General features: G+C 38.9%; 1 protein-coding gene across 3 annotated transcripts in view; it reads right to left on the bottom strand.

Moving 5' to 3' along the window:
• Nucleotides 1–25,130, bottom strand: part of Adamts12 (ADAM metallopeptidase with thrombospondin type 1 motif 12) — a 334,703-nt gene that overhangs the window by 228,912 nt on the left and 80,661 nt on the right. For all 3 annotated transcript variants that reach the window (XM_078017184.1, XM_078017196.1, XM_078017188.1), the window contains exon 3: nucleotides 934–1,075. In XM_078017184.1, coding sequence (XP_077873310.1) covers nucleotides 934–1,075 — 142 coding nt within the window. The remainder of the gene's footprint in view (nucleotides 1–933; nucleotides 1,076–25,130) is intronic.

Genomic DNA, 25,130 nt, shown 5'->3' on the forward strand with positions numbered 1-25,130 from the left:
TGTAGGGAAAGTGGGTGATGTTGGTCTTTAGAGCAGTCACTTGTCCCCTTGTCCATCCCTTCTCCTGTTTGCAATGTCATCCTGGCTCCCTCACTCCTCTATCATCTCCTTGTTTTCCCTTTGAAGTCCGTGTTCCAAATTGTTAAGAAATAAAGGGATGTTACTTTATTTCTCTTGTTAACTGTCATTCTGGCATTGTTTACTTTCCCTTCTGAAGAAAGGAAATATGGAATATTTAAGGAAATGTCTCAATTTCCCATAGCCCTTTATTCATAGCTTACTATTTCTTGCACATTAAAGAGAATGCGGGTTTGCAAGGAAATAACTTGGGTCAGTTTATCTCTGAAAGCTCCGTTAACTACTTAGGACAAGACAGAGAAGGGCAGAACAGATCATATCCAGGGCACAAGGGCAGGGGACAGAGCTCAGCAAACACCAGGCAGAACAGAACACAACACAGACAGAAGCAGCTCTGCAGAGTACATTATCTAATAATGTGTTGACATGTTTTTCATTGTCCCTCCATTCATCATCCTCAGTATCATCAAACATTTAAATCTGCTTTCACATGCAGGTGTGATGAGCTATCTGGTAATATTACCCACTAATGTATTTAATGATGTTAACATTGATTATGGAGTCTTTAAGCTAGATTTCCTCTAAATGTTCAGAAAAGTTGTATTTTTAAAACCAATATACTATTATGAATGTCTTACATGAGTCTCGCCAACTAATGGAAAAAGGATATAGAAGCGCCTTTTTCCTGCTTCCCATTAACAATATAAAGAAACTTGAGCATAGAGAAATGAAATAATTTATACAAGGCTCATACTTTCTGGCAGCAGAATAGAGAGCAGGTAATGGGCTTGAATAAAAAGAGGTCAATGAAAAGAGCCAACTCTTCAACCTGTGAAGATGTTTAAGTCACAATACCCTTTAATCCGCAGGCTGGCTCCTTTGTCTCTTGAACTCTCTGCCTCCGGTAAACGATGTGTGGGTGGGCACCTTCAGCCACTGGATGCTTTTTAACAGGCTCAATGAAAAAGTCTCCATGTGGTAGATGGAAAAATCCAGTCTGAAAATATATTCAATAAGAAGATTTAATTGAGACAATTCTCGGCAAAGAAAATTAGTATATTAGGACAGGAAAAACAGGGAAGGCCCACAGTGGTATCAAATAATTTCCATAAAATAGCTGAAAACAGACTGCATGCAGTGCTGAGATTCGGTGCCATTTTGACCTTGAATCAGAGGCCAGGCACAGGAGGAGAATGTGGGCCTGTCACCAATGAGACTCATTTGTTCCATGGAAACAAAGTGGAAGTCCAGGACTCCTCAGAGATGGCTGGACCTGGGGTCCCTTTTTGTACTGTTATCAACCCAATACGGATGTCTTTGAAGAAAAAATCAACAACAAAACCATCAAGAAAGAGGGCTAACTGGGATTTCTTTAGACTTGAATTTGGGACCCTGGTTTTGCAAAAGAAACAGATGGGACTTCATTTGAGGAAAGAGTTCACGATTTTGTGGATCATATGAAGGAGAATGCCTGAGAGCCAAATATTTTCCTGCAAATGGCTCCCGTCCATCTACACTCCTTCACAGGCTAAGCCTGTGTACACAGGAATCTCTTCAGCCTCAATATTTCTCAGAAGCTGAATGGAGACCTGGGAGAGCTGGCGACCCGCCAGTACAGGGCGTGCAGGAGACCTGCTCATGTGCAAGTGGGGCTGCTGACCCAGGCCCCCACATGTGCTGAGGAGAAGGGAACCGGCAGGAAGAGACACTGCTGTTGGGGGGCATTTCCCAGTGCAGCTCTGCACCTCCTCCCTCTTCTAACACACAAAGAGTTCTGTACATCTGGTGCCTAGGTGGCCCTGGTTTATTGGTCTCTTCTCGGCATTCAGGAGCCAGGTCATGCTGGAAGAAATCATCTGTGGTTTGATTACAAAGAAAGGCCTGGCTCCACACTTTCCCTGAAGCACACGGCCCAAGAAAATCACCTTCCTCTGTTACCAGGCCTGGCTCTGAGTAAAAGGAGGCACTTCCCAGCCCAGTTTTTCATGCAATCCGTTCACTTCTCATATACCCCCAAAGAAAAGTGAAATTGAGAAAGTATGAATTCACTGAGGACTTGTACTCTGTATTCAGAAGAACCCAGGCAGAATGAGATCACCTCCTCTACTGTCTACTCTTCTCCCTTCCAGTATCCACTAGTCTTAACAAACTGCTAACTCTCTTTTGGAAATAAAGCCACCTACCTGTTTAAATAAGTTATACATATCTGTGAATGCTTTCTAAGGCAATCCTCTAAAAGCTGCTTTAAAGAAATTTTATTTTGTAGCATATTGAGAGATAGACAAATCATAACTGTAAATACCCATAAGTCTTTCATGAAGGGAACATGAATGTGAAGAAACGGTACATTACACGAGGTGCCATGGTGCACACCTGTGATCCCAGCAACTCAGGAGGCTGAAGCAGGATGATTGCAAGTTTGAGACCAGCCTTAGCAACTTAGCAAGACCCTGTCTCAAAACTGAAAAAAAAAAGAACTGAGAATGTAGCTCAGTACCCCTAAGTTCAACCCCCTGTCCCCCTGTCAAAAAAGAAAAAGAAATGGAACATTACCAGTAATGAACTGACTCCATGTTCTTCTTCCCAATTAAAAAATATCCCCCAAGATTAACTATTGTCTGATTTCTAATAAAAATATATTAGTTTTAAGCCTATGCTTATTTTTTTTATAAGATGCATTATTTGATGCAAAAGAAAAAAGTCTACTAATTCATTTCAAGTGTGAAGGGCTAGCCAACGGAAAGGATCTTGTTATGGTGCGTAGCTTTCTCAAGGCCTATTAAATCACTCTTGAAATTGCTTCAGTAGATAAATGGCAAACCCAGGTGGTAAGACAGTGCAGAGGTGCCCTGGTGCATGTCAGTTGGCATGTGATCACCACTGCTCTCTCCTAAGGAAGGGTGAGGAGGGACTGTCACATATTCCTCAGGACACTCTCAAGACTGAGAATAAATGCCCACAACCCCTCTTCCCTCCCTTCAACTTGTATCAAAGTGTTAGTCATGTTAATTTCTCTGACATTAAACTTCAGTTAGTAACAGTGATTTGGGGCTCAGGGAGAGACTAGCAATGTCTTAGAAGGAATTACTGAATAGGATGCTTTAAAGTCACAGGGCCTAGATAAAGGTGACCTAACCTATGCTGTGTGCCTTCAGGAGTACCACAAGTAAAACCTAGCAGGCTGAAGATTAAGAACTCATGGTATTATAGAACTAGTGGTATATATATGTGAACGGCACCCCCACTTGGAGTTGCACAGTGGGATTATGTTACCCAAACTTGTCACTCTGTCCAAGAAAGGAATTCCTTTTTATTTGAAAATATCATAAGTTACCACATCAAATTTTTTTTGACTCCCATAGAGATAAGAATGTGATCGACATTCTGATAATCAAGAACTGAAATGAAAAAGGGGGGGGGCATTGGGATAAGAAAGTACCTAAATTACCCGATTATGGTATATGGAGCACTAGAAAGGTAACACCTGCCCCCCATTATATAGACAGGAAAGGGAATACAAGAGCATACCCCAAACCCTGCTTCTGGAGTATCAGTCTGCATTATTCCATGGCCAGCCTGTGCCAACAGCTCTGATCCCTACCCTCAAGATTCATAGCCTGGCCAGGAAGATAGGCCAATGTTCTTGAAGACAGTGGGAAGGGAATAGCAAAGCTTTAGCATTTTCCAATTGAAAAGGGTTCAATGTTCTTAGCCCACAGACCAGCCCACTGCCACTGGCAGTGCTGGACCTAGATCCCAGACCTGGAGCCCTGTATGCAGAGCTCTACCCACCTTACAGGGCACCCACAGGACAGCCCTTGCCTCGGTGCTATGGACTCCAGTGCTGTGGCTCTCAGGAGGTGGAAGCCAGTGGAAGAGGCTAGTTTCAGAGAGCAAAGAAGATTGAATTTCTATAGTCTCCAAAACACTTGGCTCAGTTCCAAAGCCATGCAAGCCTTCCAGAATGATTAACTTTCTTGTTGCTGGTTTGTACGATGCAAACAACTTTTCCTCATTCAATAAGTATCCAGGACCACAAGCCAGTTAAAAATAGAAGTCTCTGGATTACACATACCTTGGAAGATGCAGAGGTGGTGGAGGTAGTGATGTCACCACTGGAAAGATTCCTCTAGTATGCTCCACTGTCTACTGTGATGCCAAGAGCTCCCTCCTGGCCTCCATGGAGCCCAAGAGGAGAGTGACTGGTAATGCCACTGAGCTCAGGACGTACTGCCTGTGAATCTTGGCAGCCCTAGTGACACATGTAGTTTGAAGAGATATGGGCTGAAGTCAGAAAGGTTCTCTCCATTGTACCCATTTGGCAGTTACCACCAGCCAGGCAGGTATTAGAGATATGGCAATATAGAAGATGGTCCCTGTTACTGGAATGGTACTGTTAACAGCACTCACTCTAATGGTAAAGTTGTTCTGTCTGCACTGTCTGGTTCAGTGGCTGCCAGCCCCATGTGACTATTGAGCACTTGAGATGTGGTTAGTGCCACAGAGGAACTGAATTTTTTATTTCATTTAACTTTATTTTCTTAAATTTAAATAGCTGCAGGCAGTTAGATTTCTTGTTTCTAGAACCTGGCTGACTAGGGATGGGGAAAGATCCATAAGCACATTCAAAGTATAGTGATGAGTGTTGTAATCAAAGAAAGATTTGAGCACTTGCCTTAAAAAAAGAAATAACAGCGAAAATGTGACTATAACAATTTGATTTTCATGAGCAATCAGAAACCAGAGTGGGAACACCAATGCTCCGTAGGCAGACTTCAGAGAATTCATAGAAGCAACTATATATATATATATATATATATATATATATATATATATATATATATATATAATGCAGCATTTGCCAAAATTAAAATGAGTGTCCAGAAATAAACCTACCAGTGCAAAGACTATGTGAGGAGGCTGCCACTGTCCTGAAGCCTGAAGAGGAGGCACAAATGTCCCAGCAGAAGAGTGGAACTGGGGTTGTGGCCATAAAGAAATGGATACTAAGCTTGACTTCTCCAGGGAGCTGTCCCTGAGAGGCCTGGAATGCCCCCACACCTCTCAGCTGCTCTTCAGAGAAGCCTGATGCAACCCTGTTACACAAGACCACTCCCAATGCACTGGCTGCAGGTCCTACTGAGTTCAGAGTCTGAAAGTGTGGGGGAAAATATTTTTGAAAAAATGGACAAAATGGGTTCCAAAGGATATAAAATCAAGTTATGACAGAAACAGCATGAGCTGTGTGATCTTGGTCACACTACTTAACACAGGAGCCCACCCAGTTTTCTCACCTATAAAATGGAGCAAAACCTATGGTAACTTGTGACTTTCAGAGACGCTATATGTCAAATCCCTACCAGAGGCCTCAGTATGTGATAGGTACCCAATAAATGTGTGATAGTCCATTTGATCACAGCATCACCCACAAGAAACAAGTATAAAATGGTGTTTGAAAGCAAGTACTCCAGGTCCAGTTGCTCTCTTAGTTGCAAGTGACTTAACTTCTTGGGCCTCAGTTTCCTCATCTGATAAATACAGTAATTACAATAATTTATTAGATATTTTCATGAGGATTAAGACAGTTTGTACAAAATGCTGGATGAGTGTCAGCACCTAGTGCCTAGTAAGCATTAGCTATTAGCTATTATGACAGTCAAAGGGACTTTCTCCAGATTGTGGGCCTGAAGTTAAGGGCTTCTGCGAAAACTCACAGAGGCCCTTTTAAAAGCTACCACCTGCCGCACTGAAAAACCTTATTCTTTGCTTCCACAGACCGAGAGGTGCTGCCCTCCAGCCAGAAGGGAGGGATGTCAAGGAGTGGTAGTGACCATGAGCTATCTCTGGGCTGGAAGATGGAGCCCATATCTTAACAGCTGGCCTCTCCATATGAGCATTGCTCCTTCAGTGGAAATCTGAAGGGAAGTTGAAGTCAGGCAGATGATGGAATCAGCTGTTCTCAGAGCAAGAGTGATGATGTGTTTGCCTGAGGGCTTTAGAGAGGGACGACTATTTGTGCAAGTGGAGGGGGTGGAGGGACCCCACAAATGTAAGCTGAAATTGCCAGATGTCAGGATCTTTAAGATTCTGAGCAGAAGAATGGAGAGATGAGAGCCCATGGATACTGTAGGCGAGATCTGTTGGCAGAAGGGTGGGGAGAAGGAAGCAGGAAGGAACTGTTCAAATCGATGCTTTCAGGAGAACTTGTCAGGTCTGAGCTGAGAGAGCCAGGAGGTAGGGCCTCACGTATGAGACTGACTCAAATACACTCAGATCAAGGTCCAGATTCAGACAGTGGTGGAATGAGCAAGAGGATGTGTAGGCCCTCATAGCCTATATCCAAGACTTAGGGCAGAATCACTTCCTCCCCTCTCTCCTCACAGCTGCAGAAGTAACTTCCTTCAATGAAGTGTATGGGTCTCACTAGTGAGCAGGGAATGGGTGAGAGTCCTTCACCTCTATGCAGAGCTCTCCTTAGCTGACACCAAGCAGGTCCAACAGATACCATGCTAACTAGTGGATAATTAGTGGTAACTGGGTGTACAGGAAGTTATCTGGAAAAAATCTGAGAGGTGACAGAATTGACAGATTTCTTTCTTTTTTTAATTTTTTTTTCTTTTTTCTTTTGATAGTCTCAGGGATGGAAGCCACGATCAAGGCTTCTAATCAAACCTCCAACAAAGTATAACCATCTTCTCAGCCTGAGAGTTTGGCTTTCGGTGCACCTTTCAGGAAAAGTCAATCAGAATTAGCAAACTGGGATTTCCTCAAATGAATTAAACCAACATCTTCAGTTGATTTAATATCCAAGTCTGTAAGTCACTCAGGGATTCCAAGTCCTGCCTCCTTATTTTCCTGTTAGAAACAGAATCTATAGCAGTTTGTTTTCCTTCAGTGGAAAACGCCAGAATGGAGACAAGGCCTGAGTTCAACACCCAGTTCCAGCACTAGCAAGCGATGCAGCTTCATACAAGTAATTTGGTCTTTCTAAGTCTCAGTTTCCTCACCTATAAAACGGTGATGACAACATGTTTTTCTGGTGAGGAGTAATATTAAGAACTGGATGAGGTAATACGCAACAATGACCCCAAGCCAAAAATAAAACAAAACAAAACAAAAAAACCGAGAGAACTTACCCCAAATAAATATTTCTGTACAAACTTCTCACACTGATAGAATCTTCCCTATTAATAATCATTTCCTCATCTTGCAGTATGGTTAGTACAGTTGTTTATTTCTGGAAACACGCTTTTTTATTTATTCTAGAAGAAAATTTGCTCATATAAGGGTACGGAAGTTGCTTCTTAATTATCTTTGTTTTTCATGTGAGAATACTTAGGATTGAGTGCATTTATTCTCTTCTAATTCCTAAGATCTATTCCCATAGTTCACTAATTATTGTTTTGAGAAGCAAGAGCAGAATCTTAGGGCAGAATCAGACCATTAAAGTATATCTTCAGGCCGTTAAAGTGTATCTTCAGAAATCAAAATTGCAACTACCAAAAAAAAAAAAAAAAAGAAATCATCAAATCACTCAATAGTCCAGAGGCTCACTAACTTTAGTGTGCAAAAGAGTTATATGGAGAGCTTATTAAACATCTGTGCTCAAGAGCTTTGCCCAGAGATTCAGTAATTCTTGTATAATGTCCTAGAATCTGCATTTAATAAGCATCCTAGGGTTTCAGAGACAGATAATCCACATATCACACTTTGAAAAACACTGCACTCCTCCATCATGTGGTGCTTTGTGGTTTTTATCTCCCTAACCTTCCAGTTGGGAAAACACTAAAGATACAAGAAATAGTAGTAATAGCCCCATGTCAGCCCTTAATTTACCTCAATTAAAATACATTTTAACTGTGATGATGGCTACAGGTGGTAAAGAATATGAGGTTGGCAGACAACGTACAAAACATCTTGGCAAGTTGGTGCAATTAAAATGTAACCACCCCAAAATGTTTAAAAACATTCCATAAATAGATAGTTTAGTTGAATGAATGTTTCAGATTTGAAATTTAAGATAAATGTGAAAATGGGCAGTCTGAAAAATGCCAGACTGACACAAAACTCTTCTTGAAAATTAAGAAAGGAATTTTCATTACATTTCAAACTGTATTCCCACATGAGCCAATAAAACAAGGAGCATCAGCTAAGAGGCAACCAAAATCTCAGCCAAATCTACCTCTCTCTAACAGCACCATACAAAACGATCTAATCTTGAGCAAAAAGAGAGATGTTAGGGAATTGGGGTCATTTCTGACTATACCTCCTTTTCCCAATAGCCTATGGAAAGAATTTTCTTCCTCTCAGAATTTCTCAATGTCTTTGCTTAAAAAAAGGAAAATCCCTCTAAGTAGCAAACTGTGTACCTGTGTTTGCCATATCTTACCAGAAAATGAGAAGTCCAACAAAAGGGGGAAGAAAAAAAATTGCTAGCACATTGTAAACCCAGGAAAGATGTGATTAGGGAGAACAACAGGAGAGAACTGGCTTCCAGAAGTGAAAGCACTTTCCCTGTGGGGAGCAGAAAACCATTATGGTGGATTTAGCCCCAGGACACAGCACTGTTTCTTCATGATGCCTTAGAAGGTCATCATTTTCAAACCAGAAACCACCCTCCCCTCTGAGGACACAAAGCCATTTCTGGGTTGGGCAGAACATGACCCTGGCTCTGTCCCCTCCCTGGTGGGTAAGGATCTTTTATGGAGTTGGTGTGGCAAACGTTTGGCCTAATAAGAAGGATTTATTTTACCAGGCTCCACAAAAGAATCTGTGGATCGAGGAATTGAGTTTTAGAATTGGGGAAAATAAGATTGAACATGAAAGGTCTCTGTGCTCCTTGAAGTTTAATGGAGTTTATTTTCTTCAACAAGGTCCGAACTTGACCAGAGTTCTTCATTAGAGTTCAACTCCCTGCCATTCTTAATATTCATTCTGCATCCTGGTGCCATTTTGGATATGAACAGATCACACCAAAACCAGACCATGAAAAGAGTCCAGTCCCTCTGCAAACGGGATAGCTTTTTGTGCCTGAAACTCAAATTGCAGGAAAAAAGTCAATTTAAAGGGTACATATATGAGTGATGGTTCTTCTTTTCCCAATATTTTATCTTGAAAAATTTCAAAAGTACAGAAAATTCAAATAGTACAGTAGATATCTATATGCCCCCATTCAGATGTATCAGTATATATTGTCTGAATACCATTCCTACATTTGAATATTAAGACAATATTATATTCAATAGTTTGCCACTTTATATATATATATATATATATATATATATATATATATATATATATATATGCTGAACCACGTGAAGGAACTCTGCCAACATTGTGGCAATTAAGCCTGAAATACTTCAGTATTCATGTCCTAAGCAGATATTCTCTATTATCTCACTTAAGAAAATTAGTAATCATTCCACTATGCAAGTAACTTAATTTCCTTCTACATTCAAATTCCTTAAATTGTCCCCAGAACATCGATTTAGCTATTTATTTTTTGTTCCTCCCTTTGTTTCTAATTCAGAATCTAATCAAGCTTAATATACTGCCTTTTGCATTTATATAACAATTTCATACATACTTAAGCACATGATTTAAAACATGAAATATTTCTCAAAAGCCAGTTATCAAAAACAATGGTCCTTTGCTCTATTCCTCCCAATCCAAATAAGTAATACTTCTGATTTTTTAACTTTATTCTGGAAGTTGTCTCCATATTTCTAAATAACATACTACCCTTCCATCATTAGTTTTAGACACATCTAAAATGCTGTGCCTGCTCTAACAGAGGAGGATTTAAGTCCATTCCACAACCACCCCTTTCTCTCCCGATATCATTACTTCAGTCAAACCAATTTGTAGGACTGCATCCACATGTCTTAATATTGTAAATGCAGGAATAGTATTCACACAATATGTGCTGATACATATGAATGATCTGTATCTACTGTGTTACTCAGCTTTTCATTGCTGGAACCAAAATACCTGACAAGTAACAACTTAGTAGATAAAAAGTTTACTCTGGCTGGTGATTTCAATGATTTAGTCCTTGATGGGCTGATTCCATTGCTCTGTGCCCATGGAGAGGCAAAACATCATGGCGGAAGGGCGTGATAAAAGAGCACTGCTCATCTCATGGTAGCCAGGAAGCAGAGAGAGGGGTAAGGAGCCACAAGAAAGATGAACTCTTTCAGGACACTCCTCAGTTACCCACCTCCTCCAGCCTGGCCCCACTTGCCTCCACTTACCACCCAGATTTCAATTCTCACAATCCAATCATTTCACCTCTGAACCCTCCTGCATTAACATAAGGCCTTTTGGGGGGCACCTCATATCCCAACTACGACATTCCACCCCTGGCCCTGAAAAGCTCATCTTACAATACAAAATGCATTTAGTTCATTTCCTAAAGTACTATAATCTTAATGATTCCAGTATTGCCCCAAAGTCCAAGTCTAAAGTCTCCTCTGAGATGCAAGGCAAACTCTTGCCTATGAGCTCCTGTAAAAACCAAAAGCGAGTTACAGGTGGAGAGTGGATGAGCCCCAGTCATCAGCTAATCCTGTGGTGTCAGCAAAAGCCAAGCCTGGGAAACATTCCTTACCAAAGGCTAGGATACTAACAGCCTTGACTCTTGGCTCTGATGCCTAACAGTTACCAGATGTCCTAGGACAAGGGGTTTCCTGGGTAAAGCAGAATGAATGTTTTTAGCACTGCAACATTTAGGAGAACTACAAAAAATGTTTCTAGCTTTTAGTGCACAAAGAAGCCTCTGACAACTTACAAGTCTGGAACAATCTACAATGCCTTTTAGTTTAGCTTCCTGATTAAGACCTTCTATAAAAAAAAAACTTGTAGAGCTACTTCTGGATCTGGGTTCTTCCATCAGAGTGCAGTGTTCCACCCGGCCCCAGATTTTTGTGAAATTTTCTCTATGTCTTCTTTGTTTCTGTGTTTTTCTTCATCTCCTGCAGCTCCTACTCAAGAATCCTTTGTTGATGCTGCTCGGGTCTCAGCAGTTGAATATACAATATACATGTGCCAATATACAATGGCACAGAGTTAACATTTTGATTCCAAAGGAAGGAATAGGGATATAGAAGGGATGGGATGAAAACAAGACTGAAATCCAGTCAGGACGATGGGTCCTGTAACTCCAACTATATCATCTAGGACACATGGTAGCACTCGTAACATCTGACTGTCCCTGGCAGCCCTTCCCCTATGGCCTTGCAGTTGCAATGCATATGGGGCTTCCCTGCAGTCATGGCTGCAGTGGTTTCTGAGTGTCTGGGTGAATCATTTTAAGGGCTGCACACAACTATAAGCATTTCTGAAGTCATTTCCTCGGTAAGTAGATCAAGATGGATGTATCTGCCTTGTTGGATCTTCTGGAGTGTCCTGTGTGTATACAACACCTGGATGCTTCTGCAAGTCTTGCCTTTCCAACACGTTTTGCAAATGATGTTTGCTGGGGATCATAGGTTTCTGGAATGAACTCAGATGTCCCGAGTGAGGGACTCTGTTGGCTCCAATGTTGAGGAGCTTCTAATAACATCCTCTTACTGGTCAGGCTTCTGGATGTCATCAAGCAGATGCCTTAGAAATATAGCCCTGGTGGGGGTAGTAGGACCAACTGCACAAATGCATTAAGGGTTCAGGTATCACTGTAGCTATGTATATGGAAAGATCTGAAGAGCTCCAGGTGTGGACAGCAGCCTTTCAGGCAAGTCTGGTGAGGGTGGGTAGACTGAAAAGGCAATTTTAGTGAATAAAGGTTGTAATGACCATTAAAAAAAAAAGAAAGGAAAGCAGGTGCCCCATGATCTCTTCTCAAAAAAAAAAAAAATTCCTTTTACATCAGGAGCCTACAATGGGTGTGGTCTGAGATTCCCCTTGAAGCATCTTTACTACTGTCTCTGCAAAGTTCTTAGCTTCTCTTTAGAGCAGTCATCTCTTTTAACAATTACACTTGCTTTAGCCCCAGTTTTGCATGCACTTTTCTGGTCAAAATGTAAATTTTTAAAATCTTTTAGCTCTGTTTTTTTTTTCTTCAACACTCACAGTAAACCTGGGTAAAAGCTGACAATATCCACATCACAGACTGCATGGTGTGCTGCCTTGAAATCTCTGCCAGATTAATTAGCCCATCACCTTTAAATTCAACCTCACACAAAAGGTTGTCAACAAAGAACTTGTAGATAAGTTCTTTGCTAAAGTATATTACAAGTGGCCTCTAGTCTAATTCTCAACAGAGTTCTCATTTTCCTCCGAAACCTCAAGAGCACAGTATTTATTGTCTGCTATCTGGTCTTCTCAGCTCCCACCAAAATTGCCCATTTGATGAACTCAGCCTAGCTCCATCTTAAGATTGGGAGTCATCTCGTCACAAAGTCATGAAAAGTTAATTTCGGTTTTACTATAAATTACTGTGATTTCTAAACTTACTTAGAATGCCTGCCCATGCTTCGAACTCACCCATGCCTGGTTTTCCCTGACCAGAAAACAACCCTCTCTGAAACCTTAGTGGCATCTCATAAATTCTGGCTTTCCCTGGCCAGATAACAACCCTCTCTGAAACCCTAATGGTGCCTCATAAATTCTGATGTTGGGATCTAAATTTACTGCCTAAGTGCCGAACCATTTAGATCATTAACCTACTACTTGCCTTTGTATTATGCTTCTCAATATCCTGTAATCTGTAAATTCTCAAGACAACCCCCTTATGCAACTTTTTGTGCTATAAAACTGCACTCCTAAAGAGCTGGAGGACTCTTCTCCAAGGATTTCCAGAGAGACAGTCCTGGCTGGTTGGAATTACAAGCTTGCTTTAATTTGATTCAAAATTGGAGTCGGTGGTCTTTTCTTTGCATCGTGGTTTAACACATTAAGCTCTGCTTATGACATTCTAAAGCTTTTTTGACCTGCATCTCTAAATTTTTCCGTATTTCTGCTGCCCACCATTTCCAAAGGCTTCTGAACAATACAACTAGTCACAGCAATGATCCCTCTTTTGGTAACAATTTTCATGTCAGTCAAAGCTTCATCACTATGACCAAAATATCTGATCAGAACAACATAAAGGAATAAAAGTTTATTTTGTATTCTCAGTTACAGAGGTTGGGCCCATTGCTGTGGATCCAGGGTGAGGCAGAATATCATGGCAGAAGGGCATGGTGGAAGAGCGTCACTCCATTCATGGCAGCCAAGAAGCAGAGGAGAAGGGGGGAAGGTGCCATAGGGAAGATGCACCCTTCCAGGGCATGTTCCCCAGTAACCCACCTGTTCCAATTACACCCCACCTACCTACAGTTACATCTAGTCCATTCAAACTGGGATGGACTGATTATGTCACAGCTCTCACAGTCCAGTCTTTTCACCTCTGAACATTCCTGCATTAACAGAGCTTTGGGGGTACACCTCACATCCAAACCACAACATCATGTTATTCAGAAATGTCACGATTATATGCTTTTGAGTCAGTCTTCTTTTATTGATTATGCTGGAAGCTCAATGGACTTTCTCACATTGGTGCATGTGTCCTTAGTCTTTCATTTGTTAAAAAAAAAAAAATACTCCTTGATGTTGGATCAAATGGATTGCTCTTCCATTTCCCATGTTCTTTCCCGCCCCCCATGTCTTTCAAGACTCTTAGTCCTTTTGTTTCAGTTCCATGCCCCCATGCTCCCCATCCATTATATCCAACATCTCTAAGTCTCAAGGCCTCTTCGGTCCCTGGCTCAAAGCAACTTTCTTTTTGTTTACATCACACCTGTGTGCATACTCTGAGCTGTGGCTCACTTGGCCACAAAACATTGGTTATTACTTGTCTTACTTTCCATCCTCTCAAACTATGTCAAAATCTCATACCCTGAGACGACTCCTCTCTTGGTTTCTGTTATTGTTGGGAGGGAGAGGAAGCATGTAGTTCCATCGGTCATCTTTGAAAACATTTTTGTAGCTCAGCAACATTGTAAATAAAAATAATTAGATAAATTAGGCACACTTTTAATTAATTTAAATAGACAATGAGTGAAATCTTCTCACTAATATCAAAGAGATTATAACATTAAATTCGTCCTTTTTAAAACTTAGAAACCTAAATCTACTTATGTTTTCATTTACCATTTGAAAGTGCTTGTGTGCCAAATAATTCATAAAAGGAAAATGAAATGTGATATGCTCTATTTAAGATAGCTAATAAAAAACAACTATCCTCTAGAATAAATACTGTTTATGTAATAATATAAATAGCACTAATACTTTACTCAGTTCTGCAAAATATGAAGTCAGTTCTACAGAACTTTCTGAAGTACCCTAACTGATGGCTGGTACTCCCTAGTTTTCAGTGACCTTAAACCTGATCAGGGAAGCATTCTTGGAGATCAGTTGAATGAATGCAAATGGCAATCTTTTGACACTTAGTTATGACTCCTCCAACTTGCTAATATAGTATTGTTAAGCTCAGCACAAAGGCATTATCAGAAATTTGGTGTTTTATGTTGTAGTCAGGTGGCTATTGTCTCTTTCATACTTTTGGAATTCTCAGATGTATTACATTTGACATGTATTTCTCTTACACAAAAAAATAATTATTTTTAAAAGATTTTCCAGAAGCTTTCTCTATATGACATAATGAATGTCATAAGATTAAAATACAAATATCTCCTTCTAATCTCAGCAACTCAGGAGGCTGAGTCAGGAAGATTGCAAGTTCAAACTCAGCAACTTAGCAACAGTCTACCTCAAAATTAATAATTAAGAAAAGAGGGCTGGAGATGTGGCTAGTGATTAACCCCTGGGTTCAATCCCTGATAAATTCACACACAGACGGACAGACAGACAGACAGACAGACAGACACACACACACACACACACACACACACACACACACAAATCTCCAAAAAAGAATTCAAAATAATTTATGTAAATACTCTTCCCTCCAGGAGGTAGAACTTATCTCCCTGTTTTTAGTGTAGCTCTTTGGTAAACTTGATTCCATAGTGTTGAAAGGAAAGAAGAAAAGCATCTTTACAATAGGGAAATATGGCAGAAACTACCTTAATCAGGTGCACACAGCAGAATTAGTGATATGTCACATGGACAGCATGTGCCCTTCCACTAATGGGATAAGAACAACACTTCACCTCTATTATGTGCTTCTCAAAACCAAGAGCCCCAGTCTGCTCAAGAGAAAAACATGAGACCAACCCAAATTTAGGGACATTCTACAAAATACCTGACCAGTGCTCCTCAAATTTTCAAAGCTAAGAAAAGTCTAGAAAAACTGCCACAGGCCAAGGGAGGTTAAGTAGACATGATGGCTAAGAGTTATGTGGTGTCATGGAGGGAATGCTGGAACAGAAAACTGACATTAGGGGAAAACTAGTAAATTCTAGTGCATTGCTTACTTAATGGCAATGTGTCAATGTTGTCCCCTTAGTTGCAATAAATTTGCCCCTAATATTATAAAATGTTAGTATAGGAGAAACTGGGAAGCAAGTATACAAGAATTATGTGTACCATTTTTGCAACTTTTTTTTTGTAAATTTAAAACTAAATAAAGGTATACTTTTAAAAAGTAAAATTTACTCTTTATTAAAATTGATGGAAGGTTAATCTTAGTCAAAATCTGAGAGTGAAAATTTAAATTCTTCCACAGTAAAATCATGGTCAATTTGGTTGTGCATAATATCATGTCAGAGAAGTGAGGACACTCTCTGCCTTGGGGCATAATGTACATCGAAAGCCTGAGAAATATATATTTTGATCCAAAAATTACACTTGTAATATTCTATCTGAAAGAACTGATCTAAAATAATAAAAACAGTTGTGTATCAAGATATATACATCATTGTACTATTTATAATAATGAACAACAGGAAAAATCTAAGCAACCAACAACAAGGACTAGGAAATAAATTGCATCACATCTACATAATGGGGTATTATACAACAAGCAAAAAATGTCTTAAGTTTTTAATGACATTGAAAAATGTTTATTATATGAGATTAAGAGAAAGAAAACACAATTGTATGTTCAACATGATTCCACTCTGTAAAAACATCAAGGAACTACAAGAAAATACATATATTAATGATAATAAAGTCCTTATTGAATGGCTGGGTTGTAGTTCATTTTCTCTTCTATATTTTTGTTAAACATTCTGAATTTGTCACATTGGACATGTATGTTTTTAAATAATAATAAACCCATTTTCAAAACATTTGCTTGTTCTTTTCTTCGTGTGATTACATTACAATCTTTATTTTCCTTTTTGTGCCTATATTTTTCAAATTTCTGCATTTTCATAATCAGATAGGCTGTATTAAAATGCTGTATTATGTTTCCATAAATTCAATGGTTTGTATAATAACATGTTTTAGCTTTAAAAAAAAAAGCAAACATTTTTAAGAATATTGAGTGACATACATAGCGCTTGAATGTTTGGGAGATATTGCTTTATTTTAATTGAAGTGTTTGTCTTTTAATTTTAATTGTCTTTTATTTTTGTCTTTTATTTTAATTGAAGGAGTTTGTCTAATTACATTATTACCTGGAAGTCCTCAGTGAAGTGACTGAGAGCAGGGAAAAGGAATGAGTAGACGTTAGAGAAAGATAAGGCAGGGGAGAAAAAGAAAGGAAACCACACTTGGAAACAAAAGAAGGAAAAGGAGAAATTAACAGGAAAAAAAAAGAAAGAAAATTGAGAGGAAAATATGAAACCGGTGCTTCATCAATCAATAAACCCACAGGGTTAGAAGTAGGCACTTATTTCATTTAAAGACTTTGGGGGGGGGGTGTAATGGGGTGCAGAGGTGCTTAACCACTGAGTCATGTCCTCAGCCTCTTTTTTTACACATTTTATTTAGAGACAGGTTCTTACTAAGTTGCTTAGGGCTTCGCTAGTTGCTGAGGCTGGCTTTGAACTTGTGATCCTACTGCCTCAACCTCCTGAGCTGCTGCGATTCCAGGCATGTGCCACTGCACCCAGCTGTTTAAAGACTTTTTAAAGCTGTAGTAAAATGTCCTTGGGGGCAGTCACTTATGCATATGCCTGCTGATGAATAAGAGCAAACAAGAGGAGACTCAGGAGGTCTCCTCTGTGTCCAAGTGGACTCTACTGTTAATTAACATTGTTCCAGGCCTCCGATTTCAACTCCACCTCCTTTATTCAATCATTCACTGTTCATTCCATAGCCAAAGAGGGAGACTAGATATGTAGATAATTTTTGAAAAGCACATCTCTAAAGCTAGAAGGGTGATTTTTAAAATACAATAACTACATATAAGGAAATAATAACACCATTGAAGTTCTGGAGGCTTTAGCGTTACCAAAAATCACTATTTTAAAACCCCTCCTGAACCACAAGGCAAATACTATTCTACAGATGTTTGATTTGCCAGGATATTGATTTTCAATCAGATTTTAATGATGCAGGAAAATTGTATTTTGCATGCTTTATAGTTTTAGGTACATGAAAATACAATATGTAATTATCATACAAAACAGATTTATGCTCATTTTATTGGGTTTATAATTTAACTTTACTGTTCCAAATAATTTAAAAGGACTTTATGTCCATGCCTGTTCTTTTACTGCATATTGTGTGCTTTAACTATAATTTATTTGTTCAAATGTTCCAAAAGGGGAAATGGACCTCCATTTATTACCATGTTCAGAAACATGATAAGAATCTGCACAGATTGTTATATAGTAAAAAGCACACTGTTAAAAGGGGACAATTTGAAAATAAGACAACATATGTGTGGTAGGCAAAATAATACCACCCCTGCAAGATGTCCATGCCTATGATTATCCTAAGTGGAGGAGGCAGAAGAGAACAGAGAGAAGCAGAGTGATGACCATCTGAGGAAGACTTGGCTCCGTGCCACCAGATTTGAAAAAGGAGAAAGAGGCTATGAACTACACGATAAAAAAGATTTCTAGAAACTAGAAAAAGGCCAGGAAATGGATGATCCTCAGGAGTCTCCAGAAGGACTGCTTTGATTTTGACTCACTGAAATGCATTTGAACTACTGACTTCCAGAATTATAAGACAGTAAGTTGGGGTAGTTTTAAATCACAGCGCTTGTATTCATATGTCGAATCAGCAACTGGAAACTAATACAACTTGGTTACAGATGTTAAGTGCAAAAGGGGAAAGATCACACCTACCAGAAATGGGTGCCAGCCCTTAATAAAGGGCTGAAATGTTTTAAAAGAACAAGATGTTTGAACGAACTTAAAATGAAACTATTCTATTCATTTTAACTCAACCCCAAAAGTTTTGCCAAAATCAGCATGAAAACGACTCAGAAGAAGATGCCAAGTCTGTTAAAGTGGAAATAGAGTTCTTTTCCAGGGGGAAAAATAATTATAAATAGAAAGTCCTGGGATATTTAATTGATTTGGAACACTTTAGTGGAATGAACAGGGTGAGAAGGAATGGCAGAAAGGTAACTGGTCAAGCAGTCGGGAGATGCAGTTGACCCCAGTATGGACTTTCCCCAAGTCCCTGGATCCACTGGGTCTTGGGTTTTGCAGCTGAACAATGCAAATTTTAGTACCTGTCCTGCTATCTTCTCATGGATACAGGGAGAAGTTAATATAACGATACACATGAATCTACAAGGAATACATATGTATATCCCTCTATCATTTTCAGCTTAATAGTCCAATAATTTATTTTACTGCAAACAAAGTTATGTTCTAATAGTTATCTTTTAAATAATCTCATGCCTGGGGATGGTAGGTGATTGCTTTTTAAAAATATGACAGTTAATCTGATAAAGTCTCATCCATGGTCAGCATGAGCTCATGGTTTGAACTGTGTCTTCATTCCAAAGGTTCCAAAGAGACCTTCCCAGAACATTCTGTTTGACCTCAAGGGCATGAAAGAGGAAATAGCCTAATGTGCTACAGCCTGAATGCTTCCAATTTTGAACTGAGCATAGGAACACTGGAAATCTGAGGGAGCGAGACATCCCTTTGGATAAAGTTGCAACCTTTCTGGAGCCTACTGGAAAACTGGGCCATGTATGATTCATCTCAGTCTTTATTGATTTGTACCTGCACACTGTTAGGGGGAGAGGGAGGAAGGTTCTGTTGCCTGTTACTCAATTTCTCTGCAGGCATGTCAGGAACTGAAAATAAGTCCAATTCTCATCTGGGGTGGAGAGAGTTTGGTAATAGAATCATTTTAAAAAATGTCTCAAACCTGTCTAAAAACTGGAGCCTATGCAGAGTGTCAGCTTTGCCTTAAGCCAGGAAAGATGGAAATAGTGTTATTTCTACCTCATCCCCCACCCCTGAGTGCTGGTACACTTCTGATGTCACTTTCTAGGAAGTCCTGGCCTGACCATGCAACCAAAATATAAATAACTCCCACCTGGCTATTCCCTACCCATGTTTCCTCCTTTATTTTTACTCTCCTAAGTTATATGTAGGCTTATATTTATTGATTTAATCTTGGCTAATGTCACCACACTGGAATTTCAGCTCCATGATAAAAGTTTGTGCCTATTTTGTTCAATAGTATATCTACACTGCTTATAATACTGCCAAGCTTGTGGTAGGTGTTCAATGAACACATGCTAAGTGATGAATATTGAATAAATGATGCTTAAAATCCAAAATCAGATCTTTATCCCTTTGGCTTGAAGTAAATAAGGAATTTGAAATACAACTACAATGACTTTGGAAGCAGGATTATATTAATTTTTTAAATCTGTGTAAATGAGTAGGTCTCAGTCCTTGCCTGGGAGCAGATCTTGATAAAAATGAGGTTCAAGTTCCCATGAGCAAGCACAGAGGTACTCATCAATAAATCAATAGTCCTACTCTGACTAATGTTTTTCTTCTTTTTAAAATCTCTTAGATGTTCTAAACTACCTAAAAACTTAGTTTATATTATAAGAAACTTTGTTACAAAATATCCATCCAGCAAAAAGGTACAGAGTTTAATAGGTACAGAATCTCAATTTTGGAAGATGAAAAGAAGTTCTGTGGATAGAATGTGGCCAATAATTTGAATGCACGTGATATAACTGCATCATAACATCAAAATGGTGCATTTTATAGCATTTCACCACAATACTTAAAAACTGAAAAGTAATAGAGAAAAGAAAGAAAATTTCCATTGTCCAAAAAATAATAATAATAATGAAAAGATAACATGGTGCAGTAAAATTTTCTTGCAGACTAGATGAACTCTGTGGTTCTTTGTTATAAGTAAATCCTGTTAAATTTTAATTGTAGACTATCAGTAGCAGTCTCCATATACATGCACTACAATAAGTAACTCTTCCAGATCAGAGATGGCAAGAGTGTGGGCCACATGCTGCCCCCTGCCTTATCCACATGGCCCCATACTGCCCTAACTGCAGACACTGCTGGGCACTCTGGGCACTCTTACTGCATCTACACCTTCTGTGCACCTCACAGTTCCTCTCAACAAGCAGACCATACATCCTCTATCAGTTGCTCAGACTTGATAATATGAGATGAGACTAACTCACCACTGTGATCTAAACATACATCTTCCTAAGGTGGTGTGCTACTCACTTGTGATCTGAGAGGTCAGAGGATTAAGCACGAATAATAATGGAATCAATCTTGATGCCTATCAGTAGATGAGTGGAGAAAGAAAATGTGGTATGTGTGCACAATGGAATATTATTCCTCCATAAAGAAGACTGCAATCCTGTCGTTTCCTACAAAATTCATAGAATGGGAAGATATTCTGTTATAGGAAATAAGTCAGACGCAGGAATACGAATATCTCGCATTCTCTTATATCTGAATGTTTTTTGAAAAGTCTATTAGAATTCATAGTAGCCATTATTAGAAAGGGTTGAAAGGGAGTAAGAGAGAGATTGGAGAGAGAGTAAGAGAGGAATGCCCAAATTCCAGTTGGATAGAACTAACAAGTTCTAGTGTTCTTCATAATAGCTGTGGGACTATAGTTCCCAATAAATTATTTTAAATTTTTTTGTGGGAATGAGGATAAACCTTAGTGGCACTCTACAATTGAGCTATATCCCCAGCCTTTGTATTTTATTTTGAGACAAGTTCTTGCTAAGTTGCTAAGGCTGGCCTTGAAATATTCTTGTTTTAGTCTCTTGAGTCACTGGGATTAAAGGCATGCACTGCCATTTCCAGATAACCCATTATATATTTTATAAATAATAAGAAAAGTGGATCCTAAATATTCCAAACACAAAATAATAACAAAGAAATAGAAATGTTAATGACCTTGATTTGGCCAGTAGATGTTAAATATACAGATATCTATTAAAATATATTAAAATATCATACTGTACCACACAAATGAGTAAAATTATATGATAATACAAAAAAAAATTAAATATTAAATGACATGGAAATGTGAAATACCCTGATTTCATCATTACACACTATATACATGTATTTAATTATTACACTGTACCCTATAAATTTGTATAATTAAAATATCTTTAAATAGTGAGGAAAAGGGAAATGTAGAGTTCCCAGATGTGTCTATATGCATACACAAAAATAGTATATGCAGAAATCAAAACTGGAATCTTCCTTCTTCAGGATTCTTGAAAAGAATCCACTGAGCTATTTGCTTCTGGAAGCCTTAGGATAACCAGAGTTCAGTGTTAAAGACTGGCCTGCACTACTCTTAAAGAGTCAAGATCTTAACAGTCACCACATTCTTGAAACTCATTTAGCATCCACTACTTAAAGCCCATGTGCTGTGTGTGTGTAAGGCCTGGATTCTGCCTTTTAGACACAGGCAAGAATAACTCGAATACAAAGTGGGTGGTGAGAAGGAACAGATCCCAAACTAAAATCGATTCCATCTGGGCAGGTTTCGTAAAGGAGGTGTTTGTGATCTGGGCCTTGGAGCATGAACAGTACTTCAACGTTTGGGAATAAAATCTTTTGGACAGCTGGAAGGTCTTGCAAAAAGCCACTGGATGAAAGGTGCAAGGTGTAGTCTGGAGTTCTGAACTATGGTGCCCATTCTTTCTTACTCTCCTATGGACAGCATTTGCTGCTTATCTTTTTGTTCAAAAATATTTCAGGATCCAGGACTTGCCTGCTCTTGATATTGTGGTTGGAGTTCAATAGAGAATAGCAGAGAAGTTTTCACAGTTTTAAGAGTCGTGTTCCTTTGGTTTCTACTACTCTCACTCAGGAAACAGCCAAGAAGCAACTGACATCCAGCACTGCCCAAAGATCACAGCTGGCTGCAGTTGCTCTGAGTCCACTCTACTGGACTTGGTTTCCCCTTACACTAACATGCTCTGAGTTTACCTCTTGCACCTATTCAGTGAGGAAGCATTTATTAGATGCTTTCTGTGTACTAGCTTCTCTTGCAGAGCCCCAAAAATAAATACAGAGGTTAAAAAAAATTAGACATTCCTGCCTTTGTGGGTTTACAATCCAGTGGAAAACACAGGGAATTAAAACAGCCATGAAAATACTGCAACAGAAGCTCTGGTCAGAAAATTCAAGATTCAGAAAAGCATGCGAGAGGAAACCCTAAGGGTCCTAGGAGGGATCCCTGGAGGAATTAACATCTAGGACAATTTGACATCAAATAACATGTTTAGTTCACAAGGATGTGAGTTATACTATTTTTTTTCCTAAGCATGGATGTACACGGTGTTATGAAAAAATCATTAGCACATTCTTTTGACTTCATTCTGGAACATTGTCTAACACATTCACTGAAAGGTTGTCTAAATATCTGAATAATATGCTCTAACCAAAGTTACTATTTACCTCTGAAGAGAACTCTGGAATCTTCCTCCTCCAGGATTCTTGAAAAGAAACTACTGAGCTATTTGAGAGAGAGTCTTGATTGTGAAGTTACAATTGATTTGTGGAAGACTGGAAAAATATTTTTGCCAGGTAGAAATTCAAGTAGTTGCTTTCCAATAGAAAAGAAAACCCTAAATATTAATATTTATTGCTTTGTATGACATTAAGCATTCTTGTGCTAGCATCCTATCTTTCATGAACTATTATACATGCCCTGCTTTGACCACCTTTATCCTGCGGCTGGTTCACTCTTCAGTGAGTTTACTCAGCTCTCACTACATATGTGTTCATGTGAAAGTCATGTGTCCAGCTTTTTAAAAATGATACTCTGATGGTGAGAATCACCTAGGGGAAGGAAGGGAGGAATGTTGTAAAAATCCAGATCCCCTGCCTCTATTCAAACTTTATGGCTAAAATAACGTATTGAGAAGTGTTTTCTGGGATTAGGTGAGCAGCCCAGCCTCAGCCACAGGCATGAGTTTGGGGACATTTTGTCTGTCAGACCTTATGTTATAAGGTAAGAAGATGGACAACCCCCGCCCCTCTCCACACACACACCCCTATACATACAGACGCATCCGTATCCTTATTAGGTCTCAAAGTTATTGAATTGAAAGAAATACCAGAAGGTCATCCAACAGTGCTTTTCAAACTTCAATTTAATAAGAATCACCTAAGAATCTTGCTAAATGTCTATTCTGATTCACAATATCTGGATGGGATCCAGGAGTCTACATTTACATTAAGCTCCTAGGGGATGGCCTTATGGCTAGACCAGGGACCACACTGAGTGGTTTGACTCTCACACTGACCAGTCCAGTCCAAAGGAAGGTTCAAAGTAGAAGAAGAGGATTAACTCCCAACAGGCCACTGAAAACACAGGACACTGCAGAACAGCTGCAGTAGCTCCATGTCAGAGAGGAATCAGCTGAGACAGCAAGGGTCACAGACTGCAGCTGAAATGCCACCCAGGAGGTGCGCCTCCATTGCCTCTGAACGCTTCCTTTTCAGCCTGTAAACTCCCATCCACCTACTGAAACCCAGCCAAACTATGGCTTCCTATCTTTGTAGGCTAACTTCATCGGGATTGTCTTTGCTTGAATCCACAGCAAGCTATAAAAAGCTGAAATAGTAAATATAAAAGATACAATTTTCTATTTCTTTCTACAAACATAAGATTGAATAATTTTCCCAAGCACATATATGAAAAAAACAAGAGTGAATCCCATTATCATGCATATCCATAGGAATGGAATCCTAACTAGAATAAGACATATTCCATGCTTGTATAATTATATCAAAATGGATTCTGCTGTCATGTATAAGTAAAAAGAAACAACAAAAAAAGAATAATGATATATCATCATTTTAAAGAACATAAGATTGTAAAGGGCAAAATCTTTACAATTTTTAACTCTGTTAGTGAATTTATAATTCCCATAGAGGTAATATAAAAAATAATCATACAGAGGTAGGGGAGAAAATTGAATTACATTAAGATACAGGTATTATATATTGCTGAACAATCACATCAAAAATAACACAAAAACATAGTTAAAAATCAGCACAGGAAATTAAATAGTACATTAAAAATTGTTTATTATGCAATAAAACCATAAATGAGAAGTACAGGAACAAAAAAAGACACACAAAATGAAGAAAACAAATAGATGTAAATCCAACCATATCAATAATTATCTTTAAAGTGAACAGAATAAACATCCCAATCAAAACACAGATTTTCATACTGAATGAAAAAGTAAGAACCAACCACAATCTATCCAGAGGAGACTCATTTAGAGTCAAAGACATTGAAAGGTTGAAAGTGAAAAGACTGAAAAAAATGATATAGTACCTAGGCTGATTACATCATTAACCTATAGGTACTTAACTACTGAGCCATATCCCCTGCACTTTTATTGTAAATTATTTTATTTTGAGATAGAGTCTCACTGAGTTGCCTGTGACCTCACTAAGTTGCTCAGGCTGGCTTTAAACTCACAATCCTCCTGCTTCAGCCTCCCAAGCTGCTGGGATTATGTGCTGCATCAGTACACCTGGCAAATTAAATATGCTTTAAGGCAAGAAAATTCCAGACCAAATTGCTTCACTGGTAAACTCTATCAAGTATCTAAGGAGAAAATAAAACTAATCTTACACAAACTCTTTTGAAAAGTAGAATAGAAAGTTAAACATCTCAACCCTGTCTGAAGACCATCTTACCTGATA

This window comes from Ictidomys tridecemlineatus, chromosome 1 (genome assembly GCF_052094955.1).
Source record: "Ictidomys tridecemlineatus isolate mIctTri1 chromosome 1, mIctTri1.hap1, whole genome shotgun sequence".
NCBI lineage: Eukaryota > Metazoa > Chordata > Mammalia > Rodentia > Sciuridae > Ictidomys > Ictidomys tridecemlineatus.